The sequence below is a fragment of the Globicephala melas genome, chromosome 14 (assembly GCF_963455315.2).
Source record: "Globicephala melas chromosome 14, mGloMel1.2, whole genome shotgun sequence".
Taxonomy (NCBI): Eukaryota; Metazoa; Chordata; class Mammalia; order Artiodactyla; family Delphinidae; genus Globicephala; species Globicephala melas.
The window spans coordinates 61,041,775-61,060,200 of NC_083327.1; the positions used below are offsets into that span (position 1 = coordinate 61,041,775).

The following is an 18,426-nucleotide window of genomic DNA, read 5'->3' on the forward strand; positions in this document are numbered from 1 at the left end:
TTGCGGTACGCGGGCCTCTCACTGTTGCAGACTCTCTCATTGTGGAGCACAGGCCCCGGACGCGCAGGCTCAGCGGCCATGGCTCACGGGCCCAGCCGCTCTGCGGCATGTGGGATCTTCCCGGACCGGGGCACGAACCCGTGTCCCCTGCATCGGCAGGCGGACTCTCAACCACCGCGCCACCAGGAAAGCCCGAGCTGTATTTTTTAGAAACATATTTTATCATTTCTCTTTCATCCTCATACCTTTGGATAGCTCTATTTTATCTAGAGAATAAAATGTGAATTCCTCAGTAGGGCACAGTTTGACCCCAATCTACTTTGCAACTCAGTTCTTCCCAAACACTTCCATCTCACCATTTCCTCCAGCTAACCTAAGATTCAAACCACTGCCTGGCCAAGTCAAGCTCGCTTCCAGTTGTTTGTTTAGCTGCCTGCCTCTCGGCTCAGCGTGCCCTCCTGCAGCCCCATCTGCTGATGAGGCCGATGACAAAGACAGAGGCGAGACCTTGGAAGGTATGGTTTTACCTTCCAATGAGTATGGAACTCATTCTGACCGCCACAGAAACCCATTTAAGAGTTTTAAGCAGGGAAGTAACAGGATCTAATTTATATTTCAGAGAATCACATTGTCTGCTGTGGGGAGAATAAGCTAAGGGACAGGAGTAAAAGCAGGGAAGTGGAGGGAGAAGAGGGATCCCGAATGGCTTCTGGTTCAACCTAAATGACTGGGTACATGTGCCGGAGTGCTGGGTGGGAAGACCTGGTGTGGGGCAGGGGAAGTGGAAGTGGAGGAACAGTTTGGGGGCAAGAGTTCTGCGTGAACATGTAAAGTACGAGAAATCGCTCAGCTGCTTTATCCCTCTATATTTCAGTGACACTTTGTTTATACTGTGATTTTAGAATTTATCACACTCTGACATAATTTGTTGCGTGCTCATTTGTCTTCCCAACCAAAGTTCCTTGAGGGCAGAGACTGCCATATTTAGTCCATATCCTTAAGAAAGGGACTTAAACAAAGTAGCCACTTAAAATGATTTTAGAATGAATAAAGATAGTATTCTAGAAACTCTGAAGAATACAAACCAAGGAAGAAACTCTTACTCTTCCAGCAGTCTCCATTACCCAGAACTCACCTTGAATAAGGTCAATAGAAGTAAATGCAGACCGTAAATGCACTTCTGGGTCTTGTCTTCCAGCATATAAACTCACTTATATATAATATATATCAAATCAACCCTTCCTCTTAAGCCTCTTGCATGAAGGCCAGTGGGCCCATATTGACTAGTTCTGTGTAAATAGTCTTCCTTTACACTGTACAAAGTGTACAAAGCCAAAAGCTGATAGCTTTTCAGTAAGATTTTTATTTTTAAACATCCTATCTACATTGTTTCCATAGTCCTTTATTTCAGATTCTAATAGATTATTTATACAGTCAAGAACAGTTAACTATTTATCCCCTTTTAAAACTGGTTTGAATATTGAATAGACTCAGAATTTTTAAGACAGAAACTCACCAAATCCAGAGCCCTCATTAACCTGCAGGGATGAGAAAACTGAGGCCTGAAGAAATTACTAAAGATTCTATAGTCATTCAGAAGTGAAGTCAGGTGTAGAAACTAGTTCACTTGTTTCCTAGGGCAGGATTTTTTCCACAAAGATTGGCTTCTTAATGAATAAGATGGATTTGGCCATTTTGCAAAGGACTACATAGTCTGCTTTTATAACTCTTCTATACAGCAATATCTCAATAAATTTTATAGGAAGGATATGCCTTAAAATGAGGTCAGGCATATTAATAACTAAAACTCAAGCAAAGCATTCTTACCATGTATTACATGGCTTAATGGTAATGCTCTTGCGATAGTGCACACACCAAGGGACATGCATGATTTAAAAGGCCCACTCAAGGCCTATATGGCCACGGAAAGCTGAAGGTAAAAGGAGCCAATCTTACGTATAACTGTGAAGTTTGCAAGGCTTGCCTTTATCATATCGGGCTTTCCTTTTATTCTTTATCTTTAGTCTTTATCTCGCTCTTCCATTTCAAAGGCCTTCCTATCTATCCTCTCTGCTCTTTCCGTTTACAGAAAAAGAATTTTATATCTATTATCTACACCTTGTTGGTTGATAAACTTAAGACACTACTTGAATGAACTTTAATCAATCTGCTAACTCAATCAGACATTTATGTTCTATCCCCTTAATCCTGAAATGTGGAAGGAAAGATTTGTTCCTGGAAGAATTTTAGACCTCAGCAGAAAGATAGGGATCAAGTGGTGGAGACAGGTTCCCTCCCTCCTAGTCATTAAAATGATGCGGTCTGAAGGCAAACCAAGTATCGAGTTAGGTGCAGAGAATGTGTCTACAGGAGCAGCCACGGTGGGCCCCCCACTGTACACAACAACAAAGCTGTTCCTCGAACTTCTAGCGGTATCTGAAACACTAGAAATTTTAAATTTCTAAGGTTTGGGATAATTGTTAATTATTATAGTGATTTAAAATTAGAACTCAAAGTATTTTCAAAGCTAATGTACACACTCATCCTGTTTACGAGATAAGTATGTTACACTCATATAGTACCTTATGCTTATAGAGTGCTTTCATATGTGCTTCGTGATTTGAACTTCAACAATATATAATGCAAACATCATTTCTAGTTTTAAAATGAAGATTCTAACATTTGCAGGTAATAAGGATAATAAAAGGCACAGCCAGACTGAACATAAGAGTTCCTGAACCAAGTATTTTCCCACTGTAATACGTAACTCAGCGATATTAAAACGTAGCAATATTAAAATAACTTGCACAACTCCAAATACCTTCAAAGTAGAAAAGTAATATTGTTCCTAAATTTCTAAATAAAGTATGTTGAACTTTTCAAGCTCAAGTTTCTTCTTCTTCTTATAACTCTCTGTCAAAGACAACTGTTTTGTTATTCTCAGCTGTCTCATCTTTCTAAAAGACTTCAATAGCAGAAAAAATACCATAAAAAACCTAAAGCTAATGAATAGAAATAGTCATCTTTCAATACCAAAAATACACATTTCTCACCTAGATGCTTTTTCTTCGATATCCTCTGAAAACCTTATTCAAATTAATTTAAAACATTAGCCTAAAAATTTGCAGTTGTATAGTTCAACTCTGTGATTGATATACATTTTAATAACTAGCTTCTTTGCATATTTTCTAATTTTAAAGAAACACGATAGTACTGGCAGGATGTATTCTGTTTCTGCCAAAATGCATTTTATGTAGGCTTTCCTTGAAATGAATTACAAAATGTGATTATCCATAAACTATGGTTCCTTTACCCAAGGGAAACTGAATCAGATTTCATATTATACATGTTTAAAACTCACACGTTTTGCTACCTTTAACTTATTATCTGCTCAATAGAATAGAGGTTGGGAGTGTCTACTATTAAAATTACCAAATTCAAATTTGCTTTTGAAATAATTTAGAAAGAAAAAATGCTGGAATATAATTCATCAGGTGTGAAAACTGACCATTACAATGCTATGAGCCAGATTTCTGAAGTGAAATAAATGATATCCATTAAAAAACAGAATCTGAACATTGAAAGAACAGTCAAAGCAAGAAAGGGGCTCACCAGTTTGAGTGAAACCAAACTGACGCAGAATCTGATGAGCGTCCAGCACGTTTGATTGTTTTGACTTCAACTGTTGTGAGGAGGCTGATACTGAAGTAAATGAGAGATTTTTGTTAACCTGTAATAGGAAAGGCAAATCAGAAACGAAAGCGTAATTTCCTGGGTTACTGATGCAAAAACTGGATGAGAAATAGTTGCTTACGATGCAAACCAGGACACTTGTCAAAAGGAGTGGCAATGATTTATATGCTTAGCTTTTAAGAGTTTACAAAACTTTAAAGATTTTACAGAATAGTTTTTATCAAAGAAGGAATACAGTGGTAGTGAAAGCGTAACTATATTAAAGTCGATCTGCCTTACTTTGAAAACAAGTTTGCTTAGCATGGAATTGACTTTATTAGTAACTCAGAGTGGTCTTAAAAGTTATGCCAAACAAAACGTGAAAAATAAAAGTGACTCCTTGACTGCTTTCAATTAAGAAAGGGTTAAAATGTTTCACACCCACATTTCTTTAGCATTTTTGAAATAGCAGGTACTTCCTTTTCAGAGACTGCACAGAAAACACCTGTAATATTCATGTTTATATACATCATGGTGACATAGATAACACAGCTGCAACCTAACTTGCCAAGTGAAATAGTTTCCACTGCATCAAAAAATCTCATTCTTAAGACAATGTCAAAGAACAACTAAAATAATGAACAAGCAAAATTTCTGTAAGTAAATACAATGTTCTACAACACAAAAATCCTACTATAGTTGTCTGAGTACAATAGTTTCACAGAAATGAAAAGAATAACAAGTGCAACATTATAACTACAGCTACTGTAGAAAAATACATGTCACAAAAAAAGTTTTAAATGTCTAGTAAATTAGTAAATTCATTTTGTAGCTCAAACAATTTCAGCAGTGATCTAGTCACTCATTATTAATAAATCATTCATTTATCTTATTATTTTTATCACTTTCAAAAAGCACGATAAAATATGATCTAATTTTGAAAAAATTTGAAACAGTTTCAAAAGTAATCTGTGAATTAACAAACTGTTAAATGATAGTTTATGGTATGTAAATATCAGTAGATGAAAACAGCTCCTTTCTCTCTCTTTTTTTGCAATAATCAAAACTACACAGAGGACTTCTACTGTATTAGTATTTAAAAATTCCCTTTTGGTGTTCTGTATACAGTAGTACTGGGTTGTGGTTACATGCCCTTTTCTGACTCAGTATTTACATGTTTGTAAATGCTTCCCTTCTTTCAAACAGTGATAGTAAATGGTATATCTTAGATTAAGTTTTTCTCTTGAAGGAAAGATAATTTGGTGAAAAAGTCCATTAAGACCAGATGATAATATAGTTCTAAAGTTCCTAAACTGTTGTGGTATCATCTTATAAAAAATAAAAATATTTTTCAAAGTAGTTAGATGGGGTCAAATACTACATCAATGCTAAGAAAAATTATCCAGCCAGAAAAATTCTGTAAGGAGCCATTATTAAACATTGACCAAAATTAAAGTTGACTATATTGATACAACAGCTAAAGTAACAATGCTATCACTTAACATCATTGAACTTCATTTTCCATCTTTAAATGGAGATAATAAAAATAGTACGTATGCTTCAAAGGAAATGTACCTGAAGAGCAGTAACAATGAACTGGTATTATAAAGAGCTATTCACATAGGCTAACCATAAAGCACTAAATAACATATTAAATATGAAATAGATTAAACAAAGTACGTTGGTAAAGGGAACCTGAAGTGCTATACAAATCAAGCGCCACATAAAGATTAGCTATCATTAACATCACTACAAGTAAGCGTAATTAAAAATATGTAATGCAGTACGAAGATGCAGATTTTTCAGAATGCTATGCTTTTAAATGGAAGTACTATATACAAAATGACATATTTATCACTTAACTATTTAATCCACTTCTCTTTTTAGAATCATTTTTCAGTTTTACTTCTGTGTTCTTAAAAATTTTTATCCTATGTGTCAAACAAAGCATTTTGAAATCTGGTGCAAAAGAACAGGTGTATGCTGGACAACACACACACACACACACACACACACACACACACACACACACACACACACACACACACACACACACACACACACACACACACACACACACACACACACACACACACACACACACACACACGTAAAAACAAAAATGGATACCAAGAAAGCTAGAAGAGGATACTTAAATGCCTCCACTCAAACAGAAAGACTTGCCACTCTTTTTAAGTAAAATGCTGTTAAAAAACCTCAACTATAATCTACAATTACATGTTTTTCCTAAGCATTTTTATAATTTGCTCTTTCTGGACGCATTTCTTTTCTTTTCTTTTCTTTTCTTTTGTGCTATGCGAGCCTTTCACTGTTGTGGCCTCTCCCGTTGCGGAGCACAGGCTCCGGACGCGCAGGCTCAGCAGCCATGGCTCATGGGCCCAGCCGCTCCGCGGCACGTGGGATCTTCCTGGACCGGGGCACGAACCCGTGTGCCCTGCATAGGCAGGCGGACTCTCAACCACTGCGCCACCAGGGAAGCCCAAGGACACATTCCTTAGAGACTATTCGAATGTCCATGAAGTGATAAGTGGCAACCTAACAGAGCAGAGGAGTCAGTTTCTAAGGCTGGGATAATTGTTAATTATTATAGTGATTTGAAATTAGAACTCCAAGTATTTTCAAAGCTAGCTTACACATATTCACTACTTCATTTAAAGGAAGAAAAATAATAACAACCATTAAATACAGTGAAGCAATATCTATTTTTGAAATATATGCTGTGGAAAAGAATTGCTTAATAATTTTACAACAACAGAAAGGTTGGCTAAGATAGTCTACCCTACAACAATCTATCCTCTTTTTACAACACACTTTTCTGCTTGCTTCATGCAAAAACCACAGTCTGCCAAAGTCAGTTTAATACCTCCATACTGTGTAAAAAGAAAAGCATAAAAATTTAAGGAAATTCATAATAGAGAAAAAGAAAAAAAAACACACCTAGAACTGCCAAGTTAATCACACAACTGTTTTGCCTACTCTTTCTGGATATAAATAGTTTTGTGTAAAATATGCAAATACTAATTCTCTAGGAGGGGGTTAATTTTCATGTTAAAAAAGTCATTGCTCTAACCTAAAATTGAATGCACAAAACTAAACAGGCCATCAATAGTTTACCTTTTAGTGACTAAATTGTAAAACCACTGGGAGGTATATAACACTGATTTCCATATACTTAAAAGTCTAATCATTTCAGCTGACTTTATATGCTATATTCACCTGAAGAACTGTTTTTAAAGTTTCAACTTGTGAAGACACTTCAAATGGTTTTAAATGATAACGGAAAAGATATTAATACTGTCTGTATGCGTATGTTAACAAATTTGTCCCACGTCCTCCAGACAACTGTCTATTTTTTGAACTAAATTTGAACAACACAGATAATACTTTAATTTGAAGACAGTTCAAAACCCTAGACAGTATGTAGGAAATGTTTCGTTGCAAGTTATATGTGTGTTGTAAAAATTAAAATCCCAATATTACAAAACAAGTTAAACAGGAAACTTGAGCCAAAGTGAGATTCAAGTTATCTGAAGTAGGTCTCTTAACATCTCATAATATAAGTTCTAAAAGCAGCTTACATTTCTGTGATATCTAGGTTAGTAAAACCTAAGAAATGAGTTGGCTATGGTGTCATAAAGAGAAATACAACATGATCTCTAGGCCCCAGATAATTTCCTTGCAAGTTGGGAAAGTGAAGTGAGGGATTAGAAAGAAACACTGTTACTATTAAAGAGAAATTTTTACAGTGAGGTAACGTGCTAGAAAATCTCCCCCAAATCAGTTCACCAATGCTGTATTAACTAAACTAGAATTCTAATTGGGATCAGCCATAACAAAGTTTTACTTTGTAATATTTAATCAAGATTTTTTGAACCCTTGATACATATACCAAGGACTGGTGGTTCAAAAAGTACTGATATATTCCTCTGTGAGAAGCTCAGAATTAAGATCTAGTCCTGGCTCAAACCACTTATCCAGCAGTAATATGCCTTAGGGAAAGCCAATTTACCTCGATGCATCTTGCAATAACAAACGTTTACCTCCTTTCTCTCTTAGTATATTTCCTTACTCCAGAGAGAAAATTTGGTGCTGGACCCCCCGAAATCCTCACTTCTAAGAACATACCTCTTGCACCATTCAAGATTAATCCCTCCATCTGTCCCCCTTGGGGATATCCTTAAAACTCTTCCAAATTCTACTTCCAAATTCTCTACTGGCTGTTTGTCTAAAGGCTATAAGCATAAACTTTTCTACTTTACTATAAAAATAGAAAACAAATTCTCACTGTGATTCCATAATTTCCTTATGCTTCACTGAAAGTTAAATTTCTTGAAAAATAGCACATAACTGCTATCCATATACCTCAACCATTCACTTTCAAGCAGCTACAACAAAGCTTTTATCCATCAGAGCACTAAAACTGAAGTTAAAGTCATCGTGGACTTCAAATGATCAAATTTAGCGGATTCGTTGAGGCCTCTGAGATAGCTGACATTGTCAGTAACTCTCCTGTTTCTGGGAAACCATTTTTCTGTTGGTGATCCTGCCACTGCCTATGAGTGTTGTTTGCTAGACCCCCTGGGCCCTCTTCTTCCCTCACAACACATGGTTATCCTGGGCAGTAATGTTTGTTGTCACTGCCTCATCTGTCTTTTATGCTGATGATTCTTCAATATATTGGGTTGGCCAAAAAGTTCGTTCGGGGTTTTCCGCACGATCTTATGGAAAAACGCGAACTTTTGGCCAACTCAATAAGACTCTTCTGATTGGTAAGTTCAAAACCAAATTAACCTTTCCCCTGCTGTTCACTTCCTCAGGGAAAGATATCACCAGCCCCCCAGCTGCCCCAGCCAGACAGATGGGCATCACCTTGGACTGCTTCCTCTTGCTTCACACAGAGTCACTCATTAAGTCAATCAGGTGCTCTGGCATCAGATGCCCCTCCTCCACAGTTAGTGTTACTGTTGCAAGTCTCCTGATTTGTTTTCCTATCTCCTGTCTCTTCTCTAATTCTTCTTCTATACTGCTACCAGGATGATTTTTCTAAAATGCTAATTTTATTGAGCAATACTTCTGTTTAAAACCCATCATCAACTGTTCCACTGGATAAAATCCATACTTTTTAGTATGGCACACAAAGCTTTCTATATTATAACAACTACCTAGCTTTCCCACCTTACTGCTCCATCTCCTATGTTCAAGCTACAACAAATTGCATACAGCTCCCCAGACGTGCCAGGTTGTTGCATGTCTCTGTGACTTAGTTCATGCTGTTCCTGTTTCCTGGAATGGGCTTCCTTCCTGGCTCCATCTTCCTTGTGGATACCAACTCCTTCTCCAAGCTTTCCCTCAAGTATTATATCATGTACGAAAAGCCTTTCAGACTCTCCCAATAGAACTTACCTCCCCCTCCTTTGTCTCTCCACTAACCCCACATCTTCTAGTACTATGGCACTGGTAACACTTTAGTACGATTACTTACATTGTTAGTTATCATCCATCAGACTGTAATCTTCTTGAGGGTAAGGAACAGGTTTCATCTACCTTTCTTTAGTAAGTGGCTGGTGTAGCACTGATAAGAACTACACAGAAGCCAAATGCATTAATACATATGAAAACAGTGCATGTTTTAAAACCTTCCCCAAATTTAAGGTGGTATTTGTATTCAAGACTTCTCAAATGTAAGTAACTTTTTGATGATAAGAATTACAGAATAATGGGCTTAAAAGTAAGAAACTCATTAATTTACATGGTTTAATACTCCTATGTAAATCTAGAAACAGGAGTGTGAAATAATAGAAAAGAATATATACATATAGGTCTCTGCCCCCGGTTCCTGGCACAGAGCTCCTGAAACCCTTGTGGTTTCCTAAGTGATAAGAGCACCGGGAGCATCTCTTGTCCTCATATTTTATCTTTGACTCTGGTTCCTGAAGCTGAGCTCCAAAATCTCTTGGAATTTCCTAGGTGATAGGAATGTCTTTTGTTCTAGGGAAGTGACTCTTGGTGGGCTTCTAGATGGGACTGATCACCAGAAAGACCAAGAAATGATGAGAAGCTTAGAATTTTCAGACCCACTCTCCATTTTCCAGGGGGGAGAGAGGGGCTGGAAATGGAGTTAATAACTGACCATGCCTACCTGAAGTCACCATAAAAATCCCGACAAAATGGGGTTCACAGAGCCTCCAGGATGGTGAGCACAGGGACGTGCTGGGAGAACGTCACACCCAGAGGAGGGCAAGGAAGGGCCACGCCCTCTCCCACACGCCTCGCTCTACGCATTTCTTCCACCTTTATCGTATCATTTTATAATAACCTGAGACATAGCAAGTGAACTGTTTTCTTGAGTCCTGTGAGCTGCTTCAGCAAATCAATCAAACCCAAGGAGGGGGTGGGTGGAATCTCGATTTATAGCTGATTGGTCAGAAGCACAAGTAACCTGGACTCGCAACTGGCGCCTGAAGGGGGGTGAGGGGGGCAGGCTTGTGCAACTGAGCCTTTAATTTGTAGGATTTGATGCTATCTTCAGGTAGACAGTGTCAGAATTAAGTTGCAGTTCACCCAGCTGGTGTCTCAGAACTGCTTGATGAGGGAAACCCCGCTACCTCTGATGTCAGAAATGTCGGAGTGTGGTAGGAGTGTGAGAGTGAGGGAGATGGGAGGAAAACTGGTTTTTCCTAAAACAAGGGTTCTTCCTGTTTTCTAAGATATCCAGTAACAAAAGTCCATAATTTCTTTTCGTGGCCTATTGTAGCTTGTACTACTCCTACAGCCAAGCCAGTCTTCCAAATACCGTCAAAATACTTTTTTTTTAAGAAGTTTTAAAAACTTATTTTCATTGGAGTCTCTAATTTTTTAAACCTTTTTATTTTTCAGTAAATAACATGCTTCAAGATAGTTTAAACTATAATACAGACTATTACTTCACCTTTATAGCATTCTTCAATAAGCTTTAGCTTGGTTACATTTACATTCATTTAGGGTAGATGATATCAGTAATTGGAAAAAAAAAGATGAAGTCCCCTGGCTTCCAGAAGCTTACAGAGGCGTGTGGAAATTCAGACGTGTAAAGATTAGAGGTGGGGGAAAAAAAAAAAAAAAAAAGATTAGAGGTGGAAGCAATACCATGTAAAATTTAAAAAGAAGGAAAGATGGAAGGGAGAGAGGGGAGGAGGGGTAGGGAGAGGGAAGAAAGAAAAGCGTTGTTCCTCCCTGAGGGAATTCATAATTTAAATCTGGAAAAGACAGGCAAAATTAATTACAATTTAAGGCAGAATAAGCCCAATTATATAACATGCCAGGTATGAATAAATATGTCTGAGAACATGAGAAAAACAGACTAATTCCATTTGTGAGGAATCATACAAAGCTTAATGGAAATAGACTCATACCATTTCTGGTATGCTTCAGTCCACTCCTAAACAAAGGAAAGCGCAAGGAAATTTGTAAATTATAAATTTATGTGTGAGTAGTCCAGGGCTACTGAAATTCAGAGCAATGTAACAGACTTCTAATACCAATTACTATCTCAGAAGTAATCAGATGAGAACTCTTTTATCTTCCCATCATCAAATCTGTATCTGAGCATCTACCCATACTTTCTACCTATTTGCCTATCAGAAAGGATGAAAACGCCCTTCTCTGAAGGCTAGTTTCTCCATTGGTATTCAGGATTACATCCCCTTTCACATTTTCTAGGACTTGAGTCCAGCAATTACCACCTCCATGGGACATTATCAACTTCTCCATCACCACTGAATTATTCCCATCAGCAAATAAATATGCTTTAATATTGTCCATCTAATGTTCCCCTCCAGTTGCTGCTTCTCTGCTCCCCAGTTAAAATGTCTTAAAAGAATGGCCTACACAGTCTCTGCTTTATATTCTCCCATTCTGTCTTCAACTCACTTCAACTGTGCTTTTGTCTCAGCCACTTACTGAAACAGCACTCATCTAGGTAACCAGAGGACACCACCATGCCTGTTTTCTGTCCTCATTTTACTCTTTCTCTCAGTAGCATGTGACTGTTTATCACGCCTCTTTCTTAAAATACTTCCTCTGGGATTTTCTGACATACCCTCTCCTGGACCAGGACCTCAGGTATTTAGCTATAATCTCTGCCCAGGTGATCTTACCAAATCTGACAGTTTAGAACAAAAAGGACTTTAGCCCTGACTTCTCCCCTGAGCTTAATACTCATATATCCAATTGCCTACTTCTCAGCTATAGTCATACTGAAAACTCCACTCCAGTATTCCTCACCTCATTAAAAAGCACTGCTACCATCTACACAGCTGCTGAAAGCAGCAACACAGAAGTTATTTCTGATTTCTTTCTCTTACACCACATCTAATCCATCACCAAGTTTTGTTGAATCTACTTCCAAAATATACCCCAAATCTGTCCATTGCTTGTATTTCCATTATTATCATTGTTAAGCTAATTAATCACGGGGACCATTAGACTGAGGTGGCACTAATGTCAGGGCAGCCTATGACCACAAAATCTAAGCCTGTAAATACTTAAAGGTTGCAAAATTGAAACCTAAGGACAACTAATCACAACAGCCAACTAGGCTTTAAACTATAGCCTATCAATAATTTCCTTGTTTTGCTTCTGCCTTTTCTCTATAGAAGTCTTTCCCCAGCTCCTGTTGGTGAAATGCTTCTAATGATTTCTGGCTTGGCCCTGCCCAATTCGAATCATTTTTTGCTCCAAAAACCCTCTTAAAATGTTTAATATGCCTCAGTTTATCTTTTAATACCATCCTAGTCCAGGCCACGATCTCCTCTTTCTTGAACTGAGAAATCTCCTTTTAAAATCTATTCTCACATTCTCTCTAGTTTAACATCTTAATCACTTGTTTCTCTAATTAAATCAACATCCTAAACTCCTTACAGAAGGATAGCAGAATATGCCACCCCAAAATATGTCTCTTTGGTATAAGGATTACTTTGAGAAACTTTAGACACAGGAGTTCTGAAAACAGAGTGGAAGTTACCCTTTTGTAAGGGAATATACTGGGCTGGCCAAAAAGTTCTTTCGGGGAACTTCCCTGGTGGTGCAGTGGTTAAGAATCCGCCTGCCAATGCAGGGGACACGGGTTTGAGCCCTGGTCTGGGAAGATCCCACATGCCACGGAGCAACTAAGCTCGTGTGCCACAACTACTGAGGCTGTGCTCTAGAGCCCGTGAGCCACAACTACTGAGCCCGAATGCCACAACTACTAAAACCCGCACACCTAGAGGCCATGCTCCGCAGCAAGAGAAGCCACTGTAATGTGAAGTCCGCGTACTGCAACGAAGAGTAGCCCCTGCTCGACGCAACTACAGAAAGCCTGTGCACAGCAACAAAGACCCAATGCAGCCAAAAATAAATAAATAAATTTAGTTAGTTGTGTTAAAAAAAAAAAAAATGTTCACTGGCCTTCCTCAAAAAAAAGAAGTTTGTTCAGGTTTTGCCTAAGATGTTATGGAAAAATCTGAACGAACTTTTTGACCAACCCAATACATTAGAAAGGGGATCGACTATACCATGAAAAGAGCTATCATCAGGGACAACTTTTTCACCTGAGAGACTTATCTGCATGGCAGGGTAACCTTGTCTACTAACCAGTTCCTCCTCTCACCTTCCCTTGCATTGCATTCTGCCTCTGAAGCCCCAGATCTCTCCATCCCTTTTCTAGGCTCAGGATGGTATATAAGCCTCAGCTACCTGGCAGCCTTTGGAATACCATAACTCCGTGGAGCTCATGTATGTATGTAATTAAAATTGTATTTTTTCTCCTGTTAATCTGTCTATGCCAACTTAATCCTTAGACTAGCCACAGAAACTAGAAGGTAAAGTTTTTCCTCCCCTACATTACCATGCTTACAAGGCCCTTTAAAAGGCACGCCTGATCTCCTGATTTTCTCTCCAACTTGTCAGGAAACACTGTTCCTCCTTGCTTGCTCACTATCCCACTTAAGCTTAGTGGTGTTCTTTCTGCTCCTCCAGCATGCCAGTTTTATTCCTAGATGAGGACTTCTGCAGGACAGGACTAGCTCCTTGTCAAGTATTTCTCTCAGAGAGGCCTTCCATGATCATCCTTTAGAGTATAACTTCCCCCAGTCATTCTTTGTCCCATGGGCCTATTTTATTTTCTTCACATCACTTCTTGCTGAAATCATCTTATTTCCTTTTTTGTTATTTGTCTCCCTACAAGAGAATGTTCTTTTTTTTTTTTTTAAACATCTTTATTGGAGCATAATTGCTTTACAATGGTATGTTAGTTTCAGCTTCACAACAAAATGAATCAGTTATATATATACATATATATGTTCTTATTCACTGTTGTATTCTCCATGTGCGCACATGGCCTCTCTCTCACACACACACACGCGCGCACACACGCTTGGTATGCATTCAATAAATATTTGTTTAAAGACTGTTAATGGAAAAAAAAGGAATAAATCTTCAACAATATAAAAATCTAGATGGGATTTAGGGAAGAAAAAACTTAGGTACCTGGTAAAAATTTATTATTCTGGATGTAACAGATGAGAAATGACAAATATATTCTGCTTTTAAGAGTAAAGTCTTTTGACAACAGCGTAAAGACCATTCAATGGGGAAAGAATACTCTTTTTAATAAATGGTGCTGGGACAACTAGACAGCCATATGCAAATGGAATAAAATTAGACCTCTACATCACATCATATTAAAAAAAAACTCAAAATAATCACAGACCTAAATATGAGTTAAAAATATAAAGATCCTAGAAAACAGAGCAGTAAATCTCTGGAACATTGGGTTAGGCAATGGTTTCTTATATATGACATCAAAAGCACAAGTGACAAATGAAAAAAATAGATTAACTTAATTTCATAAAAATTAAAGCCTTTTTGTTTTAAAGAATACCATCAAGAAATTAAAAGGGCAACCCACAAAATGGGATAAAACATTTGCAGATCATCTATCTGACAAGAGACTTGTATCCAGAATATATAAAGAACTCTTAAGGTGAACAATAAAAATAAATAATTCTTTTTTTAAAGAACAGGTAAAGGAGTTGAATAGACACTTCTCCAAGGAAGATATAAAAACAGCGCAACAAAAATACCCAACACCTTTAGTCATTAAGAAAATGCAAGTGAAAATCACAATGAGATGCCACTTCCCACCCACTAGGATGGCTATAAAAAAAAGACAGAAAATAGTAAGTGTTGCCAAGGATGAGGAGGAACTGGAACCACTGCTAGTGGGATTCTAAAATGGTGCAGCCACTTTGGAAAACAGTTTGGTAGTTTCCCAAAATGTTAAACATAGAGTTACCATATGACCCAACAATTCCATTCTTAGATATATACCCCAGAGAAATAAAAACATATGCCCACACAAAAACTTGTACACACATGTTCATAGTAGCATTCTTCTTAATTGCTAAAATGTATAAACAACACAGATGTCTGTAAACTGATGAATGGATAAACAAAATGCAATATATTTATACAATGGAATCTTATTTGACAATAAAAAGTAGTACTCATACATGCTACAAATGGAGGACCCATGAAAACATTATTCTAATCTGCAGAAGCCAGTAACAAACAATCACATATTCTATGATTCCATTTATATAAAATGTCCAGAATAGGCAAATCTATAGAGACAGAGAGTATATTAGTGGTTAGCAGGAGTTTGAGTGTTTTGTGTGTGTGTGTGTGTGTGTGCGTGTGCATGTCCCTACCCAGAAATGGAGAATGATTGCTAAGAGATATGGGGCTTCTTTTTGGAGGGAATGAAAGAACTCCAGATGGTAGTGATGGTTGCACAACTCTGTGTATATAATAAAAGCCAATAAACTGTACACTTTAAAAGGGTGGATATTATGGTATGTGTATTATATCTCAATAAAACTGTCATAAAAAATGACTAAATACACTAATAGGTTAATCTTTCTAGACCTTGATTAATTTCCAGAAATGTCATATTTTCAATGACTATGCTACTTTTGTTAAGTACTAGGAATACAAAGATGAATGACATGAACCTCCACCCTCAGGAAGTTTTCAGAATAGCAGAGGACGTTCTCCATAAAGCCTTTTGCCAAATATGTGCAGAACACTTTACTCTTTGGACATTCAGACAGCATTACAAAAGAGGGGTACATAATACATGTGTTAAAATAAAGAGAAATAGCTCTGAACTGCTAATCAAGAGGATAAACTACTTTTTTGACTCCAGTTTTATATTCTATACATACTTAAGAAGATTTAGTAATCTTAGAGCTACAATCATTACACCAATCATTGCTATCAGGAACAAGTTTCCTGAACATCTGCAGCCTAAGTCAGAATATAGCTTGTTCTCCTTTTTCCCCATCTTCCTTCCCCTTGTCTATATTCTATTTCCTGTTGACTTGTGATAATTAGGTAAAAAAGTGATGGGTCCTGACTGATACCGGACAGCTCAGTGATGGGATAAGCCCAGTGTTTTCTGACACATTTCCTCCATAAGATGCCCCATGTGGAACGAGACAATAGCCTACTTACTGCTGTATTCCAAGCACCTGCCACATGGTAGGAGGTGTCTACTGAGTAAAAACAGTATTTCCACTGCACTGACATTATATAAAGCAGTCTCTGAATATACTAATACCACTTTAATTCTTTCCCTTCTGGAGGTCTCACCTTTCACTTTGTGACATATATAATCATATTTGATAAATAAACGGATGTCTAATTATTCAGCTGAATTTTGGGAACAGACAGAAGAAAATAAGAGGGAAGGACGAACATGTGGTGTTATTCCAGCTCTTTTAAATAAAACTTATTTTCTTGACAATTGAGTTAAAGGTTGTACATAAAATAACCTTGCTTGTAGAATGAAGAAAGCTGTTGTGTTGATAGCATCCCAGATACAATTTAGTTGAAATTGATTAATAATCAAGGGCCTTTTTGTATACCTCCATCTTCAGACCAACTTTGGGGTCTTGGGCACATCACTTAACCTCTCTCAGCCTCAGTTTCCTCTCTTCTAAAATTGGAATAACAATAATATCTAATCTGTCTCTCAGGATTGTTATACAGTTAAATGGGAAAGGAAGTATGAAACACGGTATAAATGATCCAGAGCATTATCAGCACAATATATCACTGCCGTTTACGTGTGGCTTACGTTCATTTCAAGGCTTATACACTTTACTCAGCATTCACCCATTGGAACTGTATTGCTCTCTCTTACCTATAAAGTATCATATAATATTTTTCTCAGAGAAGGAAATGATCTTGCTGGCCCTTTACTGAAAGTATAACCCAATCACTTAATATTTTTAAATCTTCAGAAATATGAAGCTACTTGCTGAATTCTCAGGTGCCAGTATTACGATTCCTTGATAAATCCGAGCTCAAATGCAGAAGATATGTATCAGATGAACTTTGTAAAAGTTCTATTACAACCATGAATGGTACATTTCAATTCTTTGGTGCATCACAATGAAAACTAAAGTTATCTTCCTGGTAATAAAAACCACTCACTCTAGAGACTGTCATACACAGTGAAGTAAGTCAGAAAGAGAAAAACAAATATCGTATATTAACGCATATAGAAACCTAGAAAAATGGTACAGATGAACGGGTTTGCAGGGCAGAAAGAGACGCAGATGTAGAGAACAAACGTATGGACACCAAGGGGGGAAAGTGGGGGAGGGGTGTGGGATGAATTGGGAGATTGGGATTGACATGTATACACTAATATGAATAAAATGGATGACTAATAAGAACTTGCTGTATAAAAAAATAAACAAAATTCTAAAACAACAACAAAAACCACTCACCTTTGCAGCACAGGCTCGTATCACCTCCTAAAAGAAATAGGATAAAATAAGTAAAGAAATACTCATAATTTCATTTAATAAAATATCAACTCTTTTTAACACATTCAGATATTAATCTCTTAATAACCAAAATCAACATTTGGGAGAGTGTTTTTTAATCTATCACCTGCAGGTGTCACTCTGCACTGTTCCAATGAGCTGGAAAGAGTATAAATTAAAGAGACTCAATGACATGATTTTGGTTTGCCAAAGCAAAACGCACTGACAAACAAGACTCTGGAGGGCCCACATGTAACTGCCTCAAGAAAAATTTGCCTCCTCAGTAAACTTCGCATAAACACTAAAATTCTGTACTGGGACACTAACATATCTAAAAGACACACTCTGAACTGCAGTGTATAATTATCTCTATAAATAAGAATACCCATACATATAATTCTCAAATTAATAATTTACTTCGGAGGAAATCTAATAGTAAACACTTCTGAGGAGTAAAGGATATGACTGGAGTAGCTACAAAAGGGGACTGCCTACAACTCATAGGATAAGGCCAAGAAAAAGTCACTTTTGAAAAAGAAATTAGTCAAAGGCAACACAAAATAGATGACTTGTAAATTTGCTGCTAGAGAGACACAAATAATATTCTAGTCCAATTAAGGTTGTTAACCAGCATATATCATCAGCCTAGTACAGCACTAGGAAAAAATGGTAACAATCAATGTGGAGTTTAGAAAAAAAGAACTGAAAAAGAAGAGTGTCCTTTTTTTTTAATCTGAAATTTCTAAGGGACATAGACTACATCTAAAGGATATCAGTCATTTCAATCACTAAAAGGAGACAGTAAAACTGACTGTGGGCATGAGATTCTGATTGCCTGGACTGAATCTCAGCTCCAATGTTTCCATCTGTGTGACCT

General features: G+C 37.3%; 1 protein-coding gene across 28 annotated transcripts in view; it reads right to left on the reverse strand.

Annotated features, from left to right (window-relative positions):
• AHI1 (Abelson helper integration site 1) overlaps positions 1-18,426 on the reverse strand; it is a 287,061-nt gene that overhangs the window by 191,600 nt on the left and 77,035 nt on the right. For 27 of the 28 annotated variants that reach the window (XR_009558661.2, XR_009558660.2, XR_009558648.2 and 24 more), the window contains 2 exons: positions 17,511-17,537; positions 3,613-3,730 (listed from right to left, as the gene is read on the reverse strand). Coding sequence is in view for 11 of the 28 variants with exons in the window: in XM_030853394.3 (XP_030709254.2) it covers positions 3,613-3,730; positions 17,511-17,537 (145 nt within the window). In the remaining 17 variants the exon portion in view is untranslated. Of the gene's footprint in view, positions 1-3,612; positions 3,731-14,039; positions 16,712-17,510; positions 17,538-18,426 lie in introns of those variants that run through there. The other variant, XM_060283272.2, reaches the window with a different exon arrangement.